Source organism: Lepus europaeus, chromosome 3 (assembly GCF_033115175.1).
Source record: "Lepus europaeus isolate LE1 chromosome 3, mLepTim1.pri, whole genome shotgun sequence".
Classification (NCBI taxonomy): Eukaryota; Metazoa; Chordata; class Mammalia; order Lagomorpha; family Leporidae; genus Lepus; species Lepus europaeus.
In genome coordinates this window covers 60,792,959-60,814,086 of record NC_084829.1, presented here as the reverse complement: position 1 = coordinate 60,814,086, position 21,128 = coordinate 60,792,959, and the positions used below count along the sequence as shown (strand labels likewise).

At 40.1% G+C, this 21,128-nt stretch overlaps 2 protein-coding genes across 2 annotated transcripts; both read right to left on the bottom strand.

The window, feature by feature from the left end:
• Positions 1-5,036: 5,036 nt before the first annotated feature.
• PTP4A1 (protein tyrosine phosphatase 4A1) lies at positions 5,037-11,121 on the bottom strand. The gene is made up of 5 exons (XM_062186322.1): positions 11,008-11,121; positions 9,828-9,920; positions 9,244-9,374; positions 8,921-8,995; positions 5,037-7,982 (listed from the first exon to the last, which is right to left on the bottom strand). The coding sequence occupies exons 1-5, from the start codon at positions 11,110-11,112 to the stop codon at positions 7,865-7,867; spliced, it is 522 nt and encodes a 173-aa protein (XP_062042306.1). The 5' UTR covers positions 11,113-11,121; the 3' UTR covers positions 5,037-7,864.
• A 340-nt stretch (positions 11,122-11,461) lies between these two features.
• On the bottom strand, positions 11,462-15,518 carry LOC133756002 (uncharacterized). The gene is made up of 2 exons (XM_062186323.1): positions 15,285-15,518; positions 11,462-11,560 (listed from the first exon to the last, which is right to left on the bottom strand). The coding sequence occupies exons 1-2, from the start codon at positions 15,321-15,323 to the stop codon at positions 11,465-11,467; spliced, it is 135 nt and encodes a 44-aa protein (XP_062042307.1). The 5' UTR covers positions 15,324-15,518; the 3' UTR covers positions 11,462-11,464.
• Between the last annotated feature and the right edge of the window lie 5,610 nt (positions 15,519-21,128).

The following is a 21,128-nucleotide window of genomic DNA, read 5'->3' as shown; positions in this document are numbered from 1 at the left end:
TTGTGGTAGACATGCCCATGAGGAAAGCTATGTCTTCACTTTAAAACTTTCTTTCTCTTTGATCTGAAAAGGAGGTTCTGCCCATTTACTGTGCCCATGGCGAAGTAAATCTAGCTGTTAAATTAAACTTAAACTCTCCTTTTGGCTATGCTATTATTACAGAAAATGTTAGCCATCCCTTTTATAAGATCTAAAAATCAAATTGTGCATCTTGGAGAGTCCTTCAGAATAGTCAGAGAATAGAGAAATGAGGGAGCAAGTCCCAGATTGCTTGCTGACAATAGCAATATCAAATGAAAACCTAGCAAGTGATTTCAACCATTAGATAACAACTTAGGAAAACATTCACCAGAAGGTCCAATGCCTTCTATAAATTTTAAGAATATATATAGTTGGAAACATCTTTTAAATATCTAACATGGTATAGCTTGTTTAACCAGCAAATTCAAGCACAAGCATATAAAATGTTTTTGTTTCTTTTTACCAAATATTTAAAGCATCTGATACAGATATTCAAGTCACATGAATCAAAATGTACCTTTGATTAACTTTAGCAGTTTAAATTTATGAGCAACCTTTTATCTATGAGCCAATTAAAACAAAGCTCTTAATAAATTTTCCCCTTGTAGATATACAATATGTATACACATATAACATACAAGATAGAACAATAAAGCAGCTTCAGTAATAGCTTCTTAAAATCCTTAACTATTTTTTGTAAATTACCAATTGATTAGAATTACTTTCTGCTGTTAGTAACCTGTATTAACCATACTTTCTTCCAGTTGGAACCTGTAGTATTGGCTTCATCCCAAAGTACTGAATACAACACAAGTGGCTGGAAAAAGTCCATCAGAACTTATAGAAGGACAGCTAAACACAGAATCAACAATGTTTTAGTTTTATGAGCAGCAAATCTGATATACAAAACTATGGATGACAAGACTTCAAATAGCCATGTTTAAAATTATAAACTTATTAACCAAAAAGAGGCACTTGCTTACTTCACACAGTATTTTCAAAAGCACCTGTAGGATTTTACAAAGCATTCAACTCTTTTAAAGGCCTCAAGGGCTTTCTCATTAAAATAACCATCATGTCTAGTAACACAAGATCATTAGAATTTTTAATTTTCAGACATTTGTATCAGTAGCATTTTATATTATAAAAAACTTAAAATTTAGCACTGCTTCACATCTTGACAGTACTTCTAATATAATCCAAATAGCCTGATTAGTTGGTGATCTACAAGATGGGAGACATATCTGAAAATTTCCAGGGGCCAATCTGTAAATTGTCAAAGTCCAAATGTTTGAAATTTTGATTTTTTTGAATGACTGTCAAGGATGCCAAGAAGGCTCAAAATTCAAAATATCTAGTTGAAATAAGATTCCTTAACATGATGACATAATATCGACCAAATTTGATCACTGTTGCAAGGTTATTATTCAAATATTTGAAAATAAGCATATATTTAAATAACCCATAGCTCTTAATAAAAAATTCAGCTTTTCTAAACAATTAGAATTTAACAGAGACATTAGGAGAACATAATAGATGAACACATTGCTTTAATAGAGAATCAGATTCTAATTTTATGTCATAGGGAAATAAATAGCTTTTGTATCCAAGATTTCTTTCTTTCATAACCTTCTGTGACTTCCACACCCTCTTCAACTTACTAGAAACCTTCCATTATTTCCATTCTAGTCTAGAATAAACTAAACATCAGAATGAAGTCATTCTTACAAACCATGTCCTTTATTTAAAAAAGAGCTCTTTCCTTCTTAGCCTTCCTTACCAAGAACACTCTTTCCTTCTTAATCTTTCTTTCCAAGTGCACATTTCTATACTTGTTTTTTTTTTGTTGTTTTTTTTTTGTTTTGTTTTGTTTTTTTTTTGACAGGCAGAGTTAGACAGTGAAAGAGAGACAGAGAAAAGGTCTTCCTTTTTCCATTGGCTCACCCCCTAAATGGCCACTACAACCGGTGCGTTGCGGCCAGCGTGCTGCGCCAATCTGAAGCCGGGAGCCAGGTGCCTTCCCATGGTCTCCCATGAGGGTGCAGGGCCCAAGCACCTGGGCCATCCTCCACTGCCCTCCCAGGTCACAGCAGAGAGCTGGACTGGAAGAGGAGCAACCAGGACTAGAACCTGGCGCCCATATGGGATGCGGTGCCGCAGGCAGAGGATTAACCAAGTGAGCCAAGGCACCGGCCCCAATACAACATTTTAAAATAAGGTAACACATCAAATTTCAGCCTGCCTGAGTTACTTTAAGCAGTGTTGAACTATTTTTCAGGAACGATTTATGAAAAAAATATTTGTTAAATAAGCCCAAATAGTTTTTCTATAGAATATAACATGCTGAGAGTACCAAAGTTTACATTTAGACACAGTTATTTAATTTGCCTTTCCCCATTTTAAATTAGTAGTTACACCTATATGACTTCAGATGCTATTATATCTGTCTAAATTCAATTAAAATTAAAATTGCATTCATCTAAAACAAGTACTAATTACCCATTGCTGTTTCATTGAGTAATGACTACCCAGAAACCTGTTAAAATAAATTGCAAAATGAGTTCAGCAAGTTACAAAGCAATATTTTAAAGGTAGTGATCTTCCTAGATTCGAAGAGAGAAATTTCTTCAAACTCTGTGTCTAGTTACTGTTGTTTTTTTTTTTTTTTTCTTACACTAAGAACACCTTAGGCCCATGATGTCATAGTCAGCCACTTGGTTCTGCCTCAAGACAGTTCCCAAAGGTGACCTTGGGCTAGAGGTGGATACACCAAGGACAAAGAAATGGAAGTTAAAGACTTTATTTTCCTGTCTGGCTTGCTCATGATAAAACAAAAGAGCATCAGAAGGGTGGGATATCTAATTTGTTTCAATAGACTTGGAGCTCAAAAGGATGGGATTACCACACCCTTGCTATTATGGTAATACTGGAACAAGAGAGGGAGGGGCAAAATAGCAGTTAGAGGACAAGGACTGGAGAGTGAAAGCATGAAGACAGCCATTCCCAAACTTGCCAGAGGATCACTGATAAGACAGGGAGAGTAAACTTTGGACCAGACCTGGTTCTAAGATAGTTAGAATTCCTGGGTGGGAGGGGGAGGTACACTGAGCCAAGATAGTGAAAAGCTGGGGCCACAAACATGGAAGGTAGAGTGGAAACCTTGGAGGCAAATAGGACCTGGGCCAGAGAGCAGTACACATAGAAAAAGCCGTAAGAGACCACACAGGTGTAGGGCCCAAGGACTTGGGCCATCTTCCACTGCTTTCCCAGGCGATAACAGAGAGCTGGATTGGAAGAGGAGCAGCAAGAACTCAAACTGGCGCCCATATGGGATGCCGGCAGTTCAGGCCAAGGCTTTAACACGCTGAGTTACAGCGTCAGCCCCACCCCTGTTTCTCTTTACTAAATGCCTCTCAAGTACCCAGACTGTTAGCATACCATTTACGGGATGCTCTTATGGCTGGTATAAGTCAACACTAAACTGGGGCTGGTGCTGTGGCGCAGCAGGTTAATCCTCCACCTGTGGTACTGGCATCCCATTTGGGTGCCGGTTCTAGTACTGGCTGCTCCTCTTCCAACTCAGCTCTCTGCTGTGGCCTGGGAGGGCAGTAAATGGTCCAAGTCCTTGGGCCCCTGTACCCGCATGGGAGACCAGGAAGCTCCTGGCTTCAGATCAGGACAGCTCTGGCCATTGCGGCCATTTGGGGAGTGAACCAACAGACAGGAGATCTGTCTCTTCCTCTACCTTAACTCTACCTCTCAAATAAATAAAATCTTAAAAAAAAAATTGCCCTCAAAATTCTTACCAGTATGTTCTACATAATATTGTAGCAATGTCTACATTTGACCTAGTGTTTGCCAAAGCTAGCGGTGCCACTTTCTGAGATACCAAGTGACATTCCTAGAAAACAAATGGATTAAAAAATCCTTTGATTTTAAAAAAGCAACTTAATTTTATATTCTTGACAATGAGCATTTTGTGCTATGTGTGAAACATTGATGTCCTCAACGTCTACTACGCTCAAGCTCTTTTTTGCCAGGCAGAGTGGACAGTGAGAAACAGAAAGGTCTTCCTTTTTGCCATTGGTTCATCCTCCAATGGCCGCTGCAGCCAGCTCATCGCGCTGATCAAAAGCCAGGAGCCAGGTGTTTCTCCTGGTCTCCCATGCAGGTGCAGGGCCCAAGCACTTGGGCCATCCTCCACTGCCTTCCCGGGCCACAGCAGAGCTGGCCTGGAAGAGGGGCAACCTGGAGAGAATCCGGCGCCCCGACTGGGACTAGAACCCGGTGTGCTGGCGCCGCTAGGCGGAGGATTAGCCTGTTGAGCCACGGTGCCGGCCCTCAGTTGCTTTTAATTCTCTTATCAGACTGAGTAGATCTTACTGCTACTTAATGGGCTTCTTTTGTCTTTCCTGTGCTGTATTTACAACCTCTGGTCTAGCAGGACACTAAATTATCAGTTACCTAAAATTACATGTAAAATAAGATTAAATGAGCTTAAATTTAAGTGCCTACGTTTTTCTAATCAGCACAAGCATTAGTGCCTAAACTTCATGGTATCTAACTTTAGCTGCTTGGAAACTCTTTACACTTGCGATTTCAGTTATCTGGAGTATTGCTGTGGGTGAATTTTTATAAACCCTGATGTGGCAGCAATTAATGCTGTGTATTTCTGGCTTTTCAGCACGATATAATTGCATTTCCTTTGCCGGGTAGCTATATGAGCTCTACTATCTCCTGAGTGAGTATAAGTGATTTCTTAAACATTTAATCACATGCGAGATACTTCAAAGCCTTTCTTGTCTTCTGTCATGATTTCTGCATGGATGGCAAACACGAATTTTTTAGTTTTTCTTTCAAGGTTCTGCTGAAACAGGTTACCACAAACATAGTGCAAACATTATGTCACTTTTAAACCAATCTTTAATTTTCAATTCAGATAAAGGAGAGGCACATATATACAAACATTAATTCAAAGAATCATGAGTAGAGTATAAACATGTACAGCAGACACGTGTAGCTTTTAAAATTTATTTTAAAAGAACTTTACATGTCAAAGAAAATCACTTACATACTTCCACTTCCCTCTGAAGCAGTCTCACTAAATTACATTTCCTGAACCTCCAAAAGAAAGCACTCTTAATGTCAGAGTGGGAGTAAGGTGTTTTGTGGGTAGTAAGTAGTTCATCAGTGACCAAAATCTGGAGATATCCTTTTATAGTCTCTGCAATACTTTGAAATGCCTGGAAAACAGTAGGCGTTTGTCAGATGAATAGTACATTCAGATTCTAAAGCCAAATTGGAGAACACAATATTATTTTCAAGTTCTTTGGAGGGGTGATGTGACCAGATGATGGCATGCCTGAGGCTGTATAAAGCTGTGGAAATAGGAGAACACTGCCCAAGGAAAAGGAGCACTCAAAACAATAAGTTAAGGTTGCAGTACACTGCAAAAAATTACCAATGGCATCTGCTTTTAGGGTTTTCTTTTAACAAAAGGAGATTGTATTTTCTTGCTATGATTCAGTAACCTCATTAATTACATCAGCAACATATATGGTTTCTACAGACAAGCCTAGGCAACTAGTTATTATTTACATCATCTCAATGAGGGTATTCAAACCCAAGTAATCAAATTTTAGAAAGACCTCAACTAACAATTTTTAAAATTCTTATTAGATGTAAGGAATACTTTAGGATGTATATTATAGGTACTCCTGTATTAGCCATTATTTACAAGATACAAAATATTTGAATTAAAAAGCAAATTTCATGTTATATACTGTACAGGTAAGGTTTATAAAGTAAATTGATTTTTAGCACCATATATAGAAAATCAACACTAATTAATTCAACTTTTCAAACTTAAAATATACTTCCCATTAATCCTGACGGTAACTCCTCTCTTTACACCTATGCTGTTCTATGGGTTGGGCTGTGGGTTAATAGTGTATCATTTAGTAATTAACTACATGAAATGATCTTAAGAGTAGGCTATATTTAAAAACGGAATGAAAACTAAACTGGCCTTAAGATATGGAAGTAGATTACTTAAACCCCAAAGTGGAGGACCACCTTTGACTTAAATTTTGAGTCTTTTACATTTTTAAGTGGTATTTAGGTTAACAAGAATTATGTGAAAGGATAATACATCTTAGATTACCAAAACTAACACTCAGTTTTCATGTGTAAAACAATGTTCAAACTAACTTAAAATCTGGAAATATTAAGTTGCAAATGTGGAAACTGAGGTTCAGAAGTGAGCTTTAAAAAAATCAAGGCCTTTCTCTACTATACTGTTCCTCTCCAGTATACAATTGATTCAAAATTATCTATACCCTTAAAAAAGTAAAGTTTATAATAAATTAAAAGCACTTTTAGTATTTAACAGTGGTCACTATCCTAACAAGTTTTGTTAACAAGCTTACTAAAATGTTGACTTCATTTAGCTCTTCATTTGTAAAAAAAAAAAGTGAGGACACACTTTACATCTAATGGCATTAAGCAAAGTGCAATTCATTTTGTTTTCTGCAAAATAAGTTATGTTTAAGCAAAACAATCTCAGTGATGATAAATGCATTTCATTATTTATTTAGATGTTTAAGCTCTCGCACTAAGTTTTTACAAGCTGGTGAACAGACAAATTATTCTCCCACAGAACTATAACCACACATTCCCAGACAGTATAAATATATGGTTGAACTAACATTAATACACATCACCATTTTATCAATTACATAATAAAACAAATTATCAAGTATTCAAATATTAAGTTACACAGCTCAAAAGGCATATAAAATATTAGATGTCTGCTCAATTCATTAGCAGAAACCCACTTTTTTTTGCAAGAGGTTGGGAAGGAAAAAAAAATCACACTTCAAACAAAAATAAGTTGGTAAACAACTTTTGATAAGTATGGAAAAAATTACAAGAATTTCAGAAATTTTATGATTAAGAATTTTAAGCTACAATAACAAAGCATCTCTACCTCTTAAAAAAATATTTACTAAATTAAAGAGCATATTCTACATGTTATGCACAAGACAAAGGCAACATTTTACTAAAAATATTTAATAGCCCCCTCCCATTCTTTTCTCAGGCCCTCCCTGTTAAGCTGCACCTCAGAGTGCAAACGTTAAATTAACTGTAAGGCTTTTTTTGTCTGAAGACATTAAAGACATGTGCTTCTGTACAATGTAGATTTTTCAAAATGGAGGTTTTATATTAACAGCAAAAGATTTATAGAAACATTAAATAATCATAAGACTTGGTAAAAAAAAAATCAATGGTTAAGCAAACCTGATGTATACTGGTATGAATGTGGGAGATGTAAACATAAAGTGAACAGGCAAATAACCATATAGTCCCTAGTTTCAATGTTTGAAATGACTGAAGGAATAAACCACATAAGGTCTAGAGTGTTCATAGTTCCTGGGATTTTAATTCTGTATGATACTAAAAATATACAAGTATTGTGCTGGGTATTTTGGCACCTAATCTTTCTAAATTTCTTATGTATTGATAAGATTCTGGCATGGGAATAGATTTAAGATACAACTGAATATTGCATGATTTCAGGAAAAGTCAATTGGTACAAATGATAAGCACATTTTAAATACTAAACAGCAACAATCTTTTGCTAAATGTCCAAATAAGTTGGTTATAACCCAAAGACAGAGGTTGCAATTCTGTCAAACTCGTGGCCTGGTAAAACTAATTTTCAATACCCTTTGGAAGCTTCACTAAACTTATTCACCAAGCCAACATGTTGGCTAATATGTATGACAAATTAGATCCTGTCTCAAGTTCTTCTTCCAAAGCAATAGCATTAGGCACCCCAGTTTTATTGAATGCAACAGTTGTTTCTATGACCATTGGAGTCTTTGAAGCGCAGCCGCATCTTAGGACGATATTTTTCCAAATACAAAAGTTGTTTGCTGTTAAAAGCTCCACGCCGCTTTCTAGAAGAGGGAAAAAAAAAAAAAAAATTTAAACCAAAAAAGCCTTTTGTTGTAACATTCAGAATACTGTGCACAATTATCACTTCTTTTGTGGCAATTATCTTCTGATTAATGCAAATGGAAAAAGGCTACTAAAAAGTTAATTTTCTAGCTGGAGCTGTGGCAAGGTGAGTAATGCTGCTACCTGCAGTGTTGGGGGTATCCCGTATAGGCACCAGTTTGAGATCTGGCTGCTCCACTTCTGATCCAGCTCCCTCGTAACCATGTGGGAGACCTGGAAGAAGCTCCTGGCTCTTGGCTTTACATTGGCTCAGCTCTGGCCACTGCGGCCATTTAGGGAGTGAACCAGAGGATGGAACCTCTCTCTTTCTCTCTGCCTTTCAAATAGATAACTCTTCCAAAAAAAAAAAAAGTTCATTTTCTAATCTTTGAGTGGTAGTCAAAATTCAAAAATCTATTTATATGAAGTCCAAGAAAAGGGAAAGCTAATTTATGCCTCTGGTGGCAGGGAAGATACTACAAAGGCCACAATGACATCTTCTGGAGCACTCAAAGCATTCTATCTATATCAATATACATATACTAGATATAGATATATCTATATGTAGACATTAGATATATAGATTGATATATATTTTTGTATTTGGTTGTTATCAACTGACCTCTGAGACCTATGCATTTCTTATTTATCTTAATCACACATGAATAAACATGACAATTAAGCAACAAATCCAATCAAGGATTTACACCAAAACAACTCTAATTCAAAGAATACTGTTGGATTAAAATCTTGGTAATATGAGCATCTACCTGGAATGCGTAACAGGTCAGATCTTTATGTCCTGGCTTTAACAGTATCTTAAAAATGACCACAAGTTATATGGGCTATTCACTGACAGTCAATAAGAATGCAAATAAAAAGCAAATCCATTACTTACTGTCTTATGAACTGTACTGCATCTTCATATTTCATTCCACCTTCAATTAATGCTAGGGCGACAAGCACTGGAGCTCTGGTAATTAAGAGATTTCCAAAATCATTTCTTAAAGTTCCTTACTTAAAATAAATACCCACACATATAAAATAAAAATAAAACCCACACATATAATTCCTATATTTCCTATTCAAACAATACCCATAAATGTTGATTTTAAAAATGTTCAGAATTCATGACAAAACAACTAGAGAAATTTATAAAGTATTAGTATTTTCATATCAACCCAGATTTTCATCTAGAAGCAAACTGAGAAATTTTCTTACCTCCCAAGCCCTGCAACACAGTGAACAGCAATACAACAACCAGGTTCTTCACGAAACTTAATTTTTACAAGACTTAACCAGTCGTCAACAATCTGGTTGGACGGTGGTGCACCATCATCAAAAGGCCAATCCTACATCAAAAGGATATTTAATATTTTACGTCTTATATAAACACCACACTAATAATAATTTTATATTCCCAACACTCAACTGTTTTTAAAAGCATTCTTATTTATCTCAATTTTCTAAGAGTTCTTTTCTCTCACCCCCAACCTCCTCTTCTTTTTTCCTAATTTAATCAATTTTCAGGGAGCAGATGGTAAGACAGACAGGAAGATCCCATCCACTGGTTCACTTCACAAATGCCTACAATTGCTGGGGCTGAAGTTGGAAACCCAATCTAGGTCTCCCTCATAGGTGGCATGAGCTAAATGCCTGCTCCACCAGCTTTCTTCATAAAGAATTAAGATACCATACACCTTTTTTAAACAACTTTAAAAAGTTCAGCTTCTTGGAGACTATGGTTTCTTTGAACAAACTTTTGTAGCACTGTACCAAACATAAAAGAACTGCTAAATACTTACGAGAACATGGATGCCTTCTTTCTCAACAAGAGTAGTGTCATAAGTTGCTTCACATACTCTTACTATCGTGGTAACTCCATATTTCTTAAGTTCCTGAATAAAACACATATTATAAGAACTTCATGATGTCTAGTGCTCACCATTTGTCATTCTGATCACCTTTCATCAACAGTTATTCTGGTTAACAGAAAATCATGCAAAGAATAGTAGCACCTCTATGTAACAACAGGGGAGTGAATCATTTTAAAATGACAGTACTAGAATAGCAAAAAAGAAAGAGAAATAATAGAAAACTTTATTTTTAAATTTGGTGCCTTTCATATACTGAGCTGATTCTACTCATGGTAATTGTTGGACAGACTAATACGAAAACTTTAAAAAGGGGAGGAGCAGGTAAGACAAAGTATAAAAACAAAAACAAATGAAAAACCAAAGAAATCATTTGTAACCAATCAAGTAAATAACCTGACCAGACTCAGTTATACTAACTCCTTAAACTTTTACTCAAATACACTATATATTTTAAGTCTTGAAATAGGCTCTGGAGTCCTGAAAAAACTGGAGGATTTAAAAAGCCTTAATACTAGTAATTAATAACTCCCAATTTTGGAGGAAAAAAGCAATAAAAAGTATCTCCTCATGATCTGAGGCCTATTTGTGTCTCTATTTGTTGTTTCTCAACACTCACAGATATTATCAAGTAAAATGTGTTCATGTTGCTGCATAAATTATTCAGCACTAAATTCCTTCTCCTGGTATAAAGGGAGAGATTTTGGATATGTAGCTGTCATCAAAAAACAGCAGAATCAGCTGAAAACTAGATTGTAAGCATCAACTGGGGTCTAAGACCAACTTTGTTTGACATTAGCCTAGGAAGATAAAAGAAAAATGCATAAGTAAGCAGCCTTCCCCTAGTAAATTTCTTTTAACAGTGGATTTTATCCATCTGCATATAAATTTAAAACAGACTCAGGAGGCACGAAGAATAGCTATTAACCTATAAATTTAAAATGTATAATATAATTTACCGTTAACCTAAAGAAGACATTTAATTTTTCAAAATTGGAACTGGAGGCATACCATTTTTCGTTTTCCAAAAGTAGAATTTATTTTATAAGATTTAAGGCCTACTGTTAAATTACAATCAATTTAAGACATTAAAAAAGTATCAAAAACTCACCTCAATAAATTTGTTTAATGTTGCATTGGTTGGATTATGTGTAATAAGAAATCTCATGTTCTTGTATGTGACTTCCACAGGAGCTGGGCGGTTCATTCGGGCCATGTTAATTTACTTAAAAAACACTTAATAGGATTATGAAAGAGTTAAAAAAAAAAACTGAATACAGAAATTACGCAAAGAAACTGAAGTCTACTTCACTATCTTCCACTTGTGATTCTCAGTGCTTTAAGTATGAAGTTGGGAGTAATGGGAAATGAAATGAACCTCCTAACAAGAAGCAGCAATTCTTCAATCCAGTAATACTGAGGCAATAGAAAGGAAGTGCACTGAGGTTTACCCCATCCAGGTCAGAACTCTTGTAAAATGCTCTGTGGATTTCAATCCAACACTTCTGTGTCCAGGTTAACCACTTTTATGGGGGCTTCTTGGTGGAGTAGTAACGAATCTCTACAGTTCACTTGTCTGCATAGAGGTCGTGCTGTGCCTGGCAGTAGTCTCCACTGCCCTTCAGAAACTCCATAAATGTGTGACCAAGAACACCACAGAACTGCTGTTTAGAAGAAAAAGAGAGAAAAAGTTATTTTCTAATTCAAAATGAAGACGGTTTGTTTTTATAGTATCTAAGTATATAACCATATTTTCAAATTGGACTCCTAGCCACTTTTTCAACTTTTTGAATCATGAAAGTCAAGGTGTGATTACAGAATAAAGTCAATAAGCATAAAACAATCAGTCACAAATTTACCCACTGATTAAAAAGACTTCATAAAAAAACACCAATTATCACATTTGCTAAGATGCCATATATATATTCTATTATTTAGTCCTCTGTTGTACTATTCGTGTCTTCCTTATAAAATAAATTGAAGCTTAAAAAAGTAGTTCTAAAATCAAAGATGGCTGACACAGCTCACATTATTGCAGTTACAATAAAACTGGCTCTCATAAATAAAATTTACTCACTTCTCTAAATCCTAAAGAGTGTTTTAACCAATATATCATTTTCTTACAAATAAAAAAAATGGTTTTCAAAGGGCCTTCATATACACATAACCTCATTCTCTCCTTAAGATGAGGAAAATGAATCTTCAAAGTTACAACCTTTTATGTGAAATATCATAAGAATGTATGTCTACAAATTTGAAAACAAAACTCTAAAATGTTGATAATAGCTTTTATTACCCCTAGACTGCAAGACCTCAGTGGCTTGTTTTTTTTTTTTACCAGCCCCTCCATTTGTTCAAAGTAATTTTCTTATTTAAATAAAATTTCACTTATACTCTCAATAATAGTTTTTTTGTATTCTAAAACCAAAAATTCACTTATCCAGCCTAAAGCTGCAATCTAATTCAAAGAAGAAAAGTGGGTACAAGTGGTGGGGTCTCAAGAGTAAGGTTAACTATGTATTTCCTCAAGTTCCCTTTTAAGAACTAGATCAGTTGTCAATATCAAGCATTAAATGAACATTCACAAGAATACATACACAAAATGCTAACTCTTCTAAGTAGTTTTTTCTGGTGTACTTGGAAATAATGAGGCAACTAAGGAAAGCTAGAGGGTAAAAACCACTGTCACAAACTTTGTATTCTCATGGATAAATTAAGAAATCTTGGAACAGAGAAGAGTTCACTACTTTTTCATGGTTAAATGTAAGCATGTAAAGGGCTTAAAAATTTTTTTTCTTTTTGACAGGCAGAGTGGACAGTGAGGGAGAGAGACAGAGAGAAAGGTCTTCCTTTTCCATTGGTTCACCTCCCAATGGCCGCTGCGGCCGGAAGAAGAGCGACCGGGACAGAATCCGGCGCCCCGACAGGAGTAGAAGCCGGTGTGCCGGCACCGCAGGCGAACGATTAGCCTATTGAGCCACAGCGCCGGCCTAAAGGGCTTAAAATTAAACTCAAGCTACCTGTCCCACTTTCATTATATATATATATATATATATAGTCTATGATAATTAGTTTCTAGAAGAACTTTGCTAAATTTTGAAAAGTATTTCATATGGTTACCTATAAGATTACAGAAAGCAAGCAAAAACTCCAGTCTACTCTTCAGGAAAGACAGAGAAACTAACATCAGGAGTCATTTATTACAAGGTCCTATAAGGAAGATAATTTTCATTATTCCAAGTGTAAATGAGGCCTTAGAGGCTACTTGAACTACTTGTGAGTTGGATAAAAAGTTAAATTCCCAATAAAGGTATCACTATTTCAAATAAGAGACTGCAGTAATCTGGAAGTAATTCCATTACGTGTTTATCTCAAATCTTAAACATTACTCCTTAGAATAAAATGTGTTTCTCGCCCCCTCCCAAGTCATTTGTACAGCTTTTAAGCTTTATCACAATATTCTGATTCCTGATCCTGTATTTTTAATCCCTTGAAAAGTGATTTCACACCATTTACTCTCAATTTAACAGCTTAAATTTCTTTTGGCTACAGCTAAAGCTGCCATATCCGTTCATGTAAGCAGTTTCATAAAGCAGCCTTGGAAAGCAATGTAGAAAGACTGCCTAGAAGAGAGGTTTTTACTGAGTGGAGCCACCCAGCGGCTGGGGGGATACTTCTATTAAAACAGCGGTGACTACTGACATCTTTCCGTTCAGCCTAAGGCATTCCCACACAGGAAAAACTGTCCATGCCAGAGTTCAGAAATACAAAAGCATTTTCCTTCTCCCACATGTCCATTGGCTATAAACACAGTAAGATACAGTGGGGGGCGGGGGGGAAATCAGTATCTGCAGAAACTGGAGGCTTGCAGTGTCGTCAATTAATCTAACTTGTATAACCAGCCATTTTTTGGTGTTCCACACACTCATACTGCAGCCTCACTAATACCTTTAATAAAGCATGTGTATAATGTTACTTGCACTTGGGAATGATCTACTTTTCCGGTTTTCAGCTGATTTACTGTCATCAAAAATCCTACAAAAACGCGTCTTAGGAAGTAATTATTGCCTCTGAATCTGGATTTCAAGCAGGCCGAGGGTTCCAACTCCCGTGTAAATAACAACTTAATACTCTTGGAATGGTACAGTGTTCCACGAACACAAGATAGTCCTCAGAATTCTGGCTCCGGTAGGTTACCGTTGCCACAGCCAACAGGAGGCAACAACACATTACACCGAGGATTCCAACAGCGGCTCTAAATAGTACCCGATTTTAAAAGGCGCCTTCCAGGACCCTTCCAACATTGGCAGGGAAACTGCACGCTGGTGCCCGGGCGGGGACTCCGCTTCAGTGTCACCGTGGCCCTGGCAGTCTCCAAGGCGCTCCCACACAGCCCACCCCTCGCGACCGGCCCAGACAAGGGACAAGCCTCGACTTGTTCCCGTTCTCCAGAGCCCGGGGTGGGGCGCTCCGCCCGGAACGGCTCGCATTACCAGGTGGAGCCTGCGGGACGAGGGCGGGGCGGGGCGCCGCGGTCCTCACCTGGCGGAGTCCCGCTCCGGCCGGGGCAGGGCGGCCGCTCGCGGGATGCCCCCGGATGGCTCACGCGGCAGCGTGCGCCCGGGCCCGCCCGCGGCGCCCCCTGGCCGCGCCGCAATCACGGGTTCGCGCCGCGCCTTCAGTCAGGCGCGGGCGCCGAGGCCATTTTGTCGGAGGCCCCGGAGCCGGCCGCGGAGCGCAGGGCGGCGGTGGCACTGGGTTCCCGTCCCGCGGTGGCCCCGAGCTCCGAGAGCGCCGGGCCGAGACCGTTAACGAGCCGCGCGGGGCCGCCCCGCCTACCCAACGCCGGCCCGGATCTAGTGGCGACCCCGTCGTCACCGCGCCCTCCCCGGATCCGACTCCGCAGTGACACGCGCAGCCCTCGCCCCACCCCGGGCCACGTCTCCCGCTTCCCAGTGCGGCCCCTCTTTCCCTTTGGCCGAACAAAGGGACCCCCGGGACGCCACGCAGCCCGCCGGACCCGGACGGGGCGCGCCGGACCCGAGGGCCCGAGGGCGGGGGCGGCGGTCACAAAGCGGCTTTTGTGCCGCCCCGCCCGGCCCGCTGCGGCGGCCGAGACCGCCCCCGCCTGCCGCGCAGGCCCGGCCACACCGCCCGGGACTCGGTAGGGACGTGGAAGCCGGTGCCGCCGGCGACCAACCGCCGCCGCCGACCGCGACCCGCCCGCTGCCGCCGGGCCCCCCCGGAACCGCGGTCCGGGGTGGCGGGCAGCAGAGGCCGGGCTCCGAACAAAGGCGGCGGCAGAGACCGGGTGTGCGTGCGTGTGTGTGGGGATGGGGGGGGGCGCGGACTCCCAGCCCGAAAAGCGGCGGCAGCACGGCTACTCACAGGAATATGTTTACTCATTGAAGATTGTGGCCTAATCATACAGCCGGTCCCGAGGCGGCGGCGACACAGGCGGCAGCGGCGGATGCAGGGCAGGGGGCGGAGGTGGTCGTCGTGGGGCGGCGGCAGCGATGCAGGCGGCGGCGGGGGCACCACACTCTACCATGCAGTGAGCGGCTCCGAGGAGAGCGCGTCGCCTAGCCGGCCCGCAGCCCAAGGAGCCAATACGCGCGCCGAGGCGCCCCTGCGTCACAAGCCCCGCTTTATATAGCCTGCGTGACGTCAGCCTCCCCGGCCACCAATCGCAGCCGGGGACTCCAGGCCCAGCGCGGACGAGCGGGGGCGGAGGCCCACCCACCTCCGCCTCCCCCCCTCCCGCCTCGCTCGCGGACGTCACCTCCCGGCGGCCGCTGCCGGTGCGAACCGGTTGATGAATGGCGAAGCGTCGCAGCCGGAGCATCCCGGGGGCGGGGGCGGGTCGGGGTTGGGGGAGACGGGGCAGAAGAGAGCCTCGGGCTCGCCAGGAGCCTGGGGGAGAGGAGGGGCAGGAGCGGGAGGAGATTCCTCCGGGCTGTCGGCTGGGAGGAGTCTGGCCGAAAACCCTGTTTCTCCTAATTAAAGCCACCTAGGCGCGCGAGCACGCGTGTCACATGGGGAGCCTTGAAGTTTGCCCCGAACTTCACATGCGGGCTCTCGCGGCCGCACTGGCGTCTCAGCCCCGACCCTGCCTCTGTCTTCGGTCCCAACCACGGCCATCCTTGCCGGCGGTGTACCTTGGCACCTGCACCCCTTGAATCTCCGTCATCAGATAATATTTATGTCGCACAACCGCTGTAGCCGGTGACTCAACACCTAGCCTGCCACGGCCCTAGCCTCGGATCAGTTCTCGTCGCCGGCGGCACTTTCACGTGGGGAGGAACTTATCTTGGTAAAACTGTTTCTCTAGATTTTATTATTATCATTTATTTTTGTGGATGCAGATGGAGCCCTGTGCTCGCTAGAGGCTTTTTTTTTTTTTGTCACGCCTCCATACTACATACGCGGGCAACTGCAGTTGGCCCAATTGGGGCATTTCGAAAACACATACATCCTTTGTACTGCTTCGCTTTGACGTGCCACAGATAATGAAAGGTTAGACGCTGCTAAAAGGGAGCGCTTTTTGAAAAATGAAGAGTCTGGTTTTCTGTCAAGGATTGAGGTAATTCTGTGCGTCAAAGCCGAAGCTTCTCTTTTTGTTCGTTTTCAGTACTGTGGTTCCACCATCTTCATCATCCAGGCCCCTAAGAAGTAGAGCTTTATCGCCATTGTTCTGGGCTATACAAGGGCACCTCTGTCATTTATAATCTGAAAACCCGCTCTCCTCAGCTTTCTGCAAGGAGTAAACAGGACCTTTACCTGCTTTGAGAACTTGGTTTTCAACCAACACTGAGGCCTTTTGTTTGCTGTTTTCACTGAGCATTAGATTGGAGAGAGCTTAAGGGATCAAATTGTGTTCTCAGTTAGTGTACTGCCGCATCTTAGGATTTATTAGAGCTGCTATTTAGAGACTCTCCTTGCATGGTTATTCAACTTTCTTATAAACATGTACTCTGCAAGCAAAGTAAGTGCTTTTGAAAAAAGAATTAGGCCAGACTTTTACAGGAACAAAAGTCAACTCATCTCCCTTTTGAAGAAAACTGCTTGTCTAGGAAACTTTTTGTATCCATGTAAATCAAGGTAAACTCAAGAGCCTCAGACATATGTTTCATACTTATGCAAATCTTAAGTACTTAGGAAAGATAAGATTTTGAAAATATAGGGTGGCAGGGGCAAAGCTGAGCACACCAGGGAACTCAAGTCACAAAGAAAAAGGCCGATTTCACTTTCTATAAATTTAAACTTTTACATGGCAAAAGACTTCTGACAAATATTAATTTCACAGCAGGAGAAACTATCTGTTCTGATTAGGGCACGGTAACATAACTATAAAGCTTGATCAACCTATGTGGTTAGAAAATATTCAGTTAGCTACTCTGACGCCAACAGTTGTGGAGCGTGGTAATGCTAATTAGAGTAATGAAACTTTTTCTTGTGATGACTTTTCAAAAAGAAAGAAGAACTTAATGGCACAAGATATAAACTCAGCAAAAAAGTATGCAGGGCCAAATCAGTATTAGCCAGTTTTCTTGTAGAACTTGTGATACAAGTTGTGAGTCTTGTGATCCACAGATCCTGTAATTACCACAAGTAGTGCTGACAGGTGGTATCCAGCCTTCTGTGCTCATCAAGCTCTAAGACCTGGGCACAAACGCCCAAGTGGACTAATCAGTTCCAGGAGGTCTTAGGCTCTCAGATGAGGTACTACTATGTCTTTCTTTGAAAAGGACATAGTTGAAGGAAGAAAAAGTAGAGAAGGCTTTTGCTGCTGAGAGAACCCGTCTTAAACAAGAGCCAAGAGTAGTCTTGCTGAGCAGTCCTCTGAGTTTTCTTAGGGTCTGACAGCTGCCATATTTATGTGTCCTATGTGCTTGGGGTTCACTGCTGAGTAGAAAGCAGCTTCTCTATTCAGTTTAATAGCTCTTAGCTGCCGAGTCTTGAGGGTTGGTAGTCCATTGGTCAGGAGACCCCTATGGTATGAGGACTTACCATTACAGATTTGCATTCAGCCTATTATCACCTGTACTTATAAAGGGTGTGTAATGGACTTGTAAATTGTGGTCCAGCCATCCAAGAAGAAACACCTTTAAAAATAAATGCTTATTCTACGTTCCCTAAGATGGAAGATTGCATCTCCTACTAAACAGGGTGCCCTGCTGGAAGATATGTCTCAACAAAACATGTACTTGACCTCACCATGGGAGCCAAGACTTTTAAGCAATATATTCAAGTTATAGAAGCCAGCAGTTGGGAGATAAAGAAGACTATAAGAACATGATGAGGAAGATCCTTATGGGAGATGAAAGACTAAAGAGGGCAACACCATAGCAAATCCTGATCATGAAGAACAGAGAAAAGGATAGCAAATATCCTATTAATTACTGATTGCATTTACACCAAATATACAAAAGGAATGGAGAACTTCTTTCCAATCTCCTCAGATTGGTTGGAGCTATGAAGTAGGCTGTCTGTTAAATATTTAATATAGCAAATCTATCACCATTGCAATATAGAAAGATCAAATGTGACCATACCAACATAGAAAGGCACTAGTCTGCAAAGTATAATGATATACCAACTGTACTTATTAGAGGCAATCATAACCCAACATATATCTGGATACTAGAACAGGGGGTGAATTCCCATTCTCATATTTAATGAGTGCCCTAAAAATTCAGATAAATAACCATGGCTCCTGTCAACTTGTTAAAAGTTTTTTTTCTTTTTTCTGTTTTGGAACAACCTATTTTATACCCAAAATTAAGCTTGTGTGTTGAAAAAAGATTTAAAAATGTATAGTATATTTATATTTTTATGAACATGTAATTTATAGTGTTTATTAGTCAACATGAAAATCTGTGTGTTAAAAATGGACTTAGTTTTTTTTCAAAACATTGATTTAAAGTTTTTATGAGTCTCCTAAATTTCTTTTGATGAGAGGCTGGCATTGTGGTATAGTAGGTTAAGCTCCTGCCTGTGAGGCAGGCATTCCATACCTGCTCTGGTTCCAGTCCTGGCTACCTCCCTTCTGATCCTTCTCCCTGCTCAAGCGCTTAAGTGGAGGAAGATGGCCTGAGTATTTGGGCATGTGCCACCCACATGGGGGAGAACTCCAGGTGGAGTTACAGGCTCCTGTCTTTGGCCTGGCCCAGCTCTGCCATTACAGCAATTTGGCAATGAACCAGCAGATGGAAGCTCTGTCTGTCTCTGTCTCGCTCTCTTCCTGCAACTCTGCCTTTCAAATAAATAAATCTTTAAAAAGATAAGTTTTGATGAATAAAATCCTGGCAGCAGTGCTACAGCATAATTTCTGTAGGAATTTTATTTTTATTTGTTTAAAAAATTTATTTGAGAAGCAGAGACTTACAGAGGTAGCTCCCTACCACACACACACACACACGCACAGAAAGAGAGAGAGAGAGAAAGAGAAAAGAGAGCTCCTATGCACTGATTTACTTCTCAAATGCCCAGAAACCTAAGCTAGAGCTGGGTCAATCCATAGGTGACAGGAACCCAATTACTTGAGCAATTACTGCTAACTCCCAGGGTCTGCATTAGCAGCAAGCTGAAGTCAAGAGGCAGAGCTGAGAATCAGTGCAAGCACTTTGATGCGGGATTGTGGGTGTCCTAACCAGCATTGTAACAATTAGGCCAAAAAAAACAAAAAAAAACAAAAAACAAAAAACAAAAACTACCCTTTTGTGGGAATTTTACACACAGAAACTTCCAGTGGACAACTAAGCTTGTTACAACAAGCCTTTCAAGGAAGCTAGCCTAAGGACAAAGTGCAAAGGCCAATAGCTGCCTGTGAACTAGTGTTTTAAACAGTGCCAGACACAGAAACTGTCAGTTACTCTACAAGGGTACTAAAGTCTACAAATGAATCTTGCTAGATCAGAAGCAAACATCAAGTCATCGAATCTAATCATTAGAGGTCATATTTTTTCTCTATAAAGTTGACTAAGGTGGTTTTTGAGCAACTTTTTTAAAAAGTTGTCAATTTTAAGAAACATTTATCTTTAACCTATTATGCCCGTTTCATTTTCTGTCCTTTTACTTTTCACATCTAGTTTTAGCCCATCTAAATATAAAGTTGAACACTGCTTAGGTAGTTTTCAAATCAGATGGGAATATTTTCACATTAGTAATTCTGTCACTTAATATAGTGAGCATTTGTGGGAGTTTGGTGTGCATATTAAGATGCGAAAGACAAGAGAATACGTATTTTCCATTTGCAAGCTGGATGGAATTATTTTCTTGGGATGATGAATAAGGGACTAGTTATGAACCTGTAATAATTCATAGCATTTTCATAGCATGTCATTATGGCTGGTTGACATACTAAAACCTGGAGGAATCTAGTTTAAGACAACTCTTTGTATTTCTAGTGAGCTTGGTTAAATTTCCCTTGCTGTTCTATAACCTGTATTAAAGTCATTTGAAAATTGGACCTCAGGAGGGACACCATTCCCCTGTGATTCTTTAAGACATGTTGAATTATGCCAGTCTGAAGTGAGGCAAAAATAGCTTAGGAAAGGAGAATTTAATCTGGCTGGAGAAAAGGAATGGAGTATAAATAAATTTTAAAGGTTGGTTATGCATGCTATGGCAAAGCTGTCACTTGACAGGTTTAATTTACAGAGTTGGCATTTACGCTGTGGATAATCCAGATAGACACTGACCTAAGCAGCATTACTGGGGTAAGCCTTACATAAGGAAAAATGTTCTTGAACCATTTCCTGCAAACATAACATTTATTTAACAAACGTTAAAAGAATCATGCTTTTTCCTCACCTTGATAGAATTACTTTTTAACTGAGCATGTTCCACAAACATTGCTATCTTAGTGTTTTTCTTTAGCCCATTTCATCACTACAAGGTACTCATTATAAGAAGAAATGAGGGTATAAGACTTTTAAATTCCTTCTACTTAAAGATAGTTGACAAGTCATGTATTTCTTGGATCCTAAGATCTATTAATGGATCAAGTAGTTAGTATTTGCTCAGAGATTATCAGGTTACTTTCCCACCTGAAATCCCTTTGAGGCATTCTATTCTTAGTTTTCCTAGGTTTTCTTTGCAGGCTTCTTTGACGCTTGCAATCCCTTTTATGATGTGGTGTCTGCTGGGGTTTTGTCTAAGAGCCTCCTGGCCTCTGCACTCTCCTTTGGCTTTTCACCTACTCTCATAGCTTTGGCTATCAACCTTTTC

Bases quoted from the DNA above. Each gene is read 5' to 3' on its own strand.
- LOC133756002 (XM_062186323.1), bottom strand. From the start codon at position 15,323: ATGATTAGGCCACAATCTTCAATGAGTAAACATATTCCT. The intron at 11,561-15,284 runs GTGAGTAGCCGT...TCTTCTAAACAG, and splicing joins CAATGAGTAAACATATTCCT to CAGTTCTGTGGTGTTCTTGG.
- PTP4A1 (XM_062186322.1), bottom strand. From the start codon at position 11,112: ATGGCCCGAATGAACCGCCCAGCTCCTGTGGAAGTCACATACAAGAAC. The intron at 8,996-9,243 runs GTAAGAAAATTT...CTTAATTACCAG, and splicing joins TGTGTTGCAGGGCTTGGGAG to AGCTCCAGTGCTTGTCGCCC. The intron at 7,983-8,920 runs GTAAGTAATGGA...TCCCTCTTCTAG, and splicing joins GCAGTACAGTTCATAAGACA to AAAGCGGCGTGGAGCTTTTA.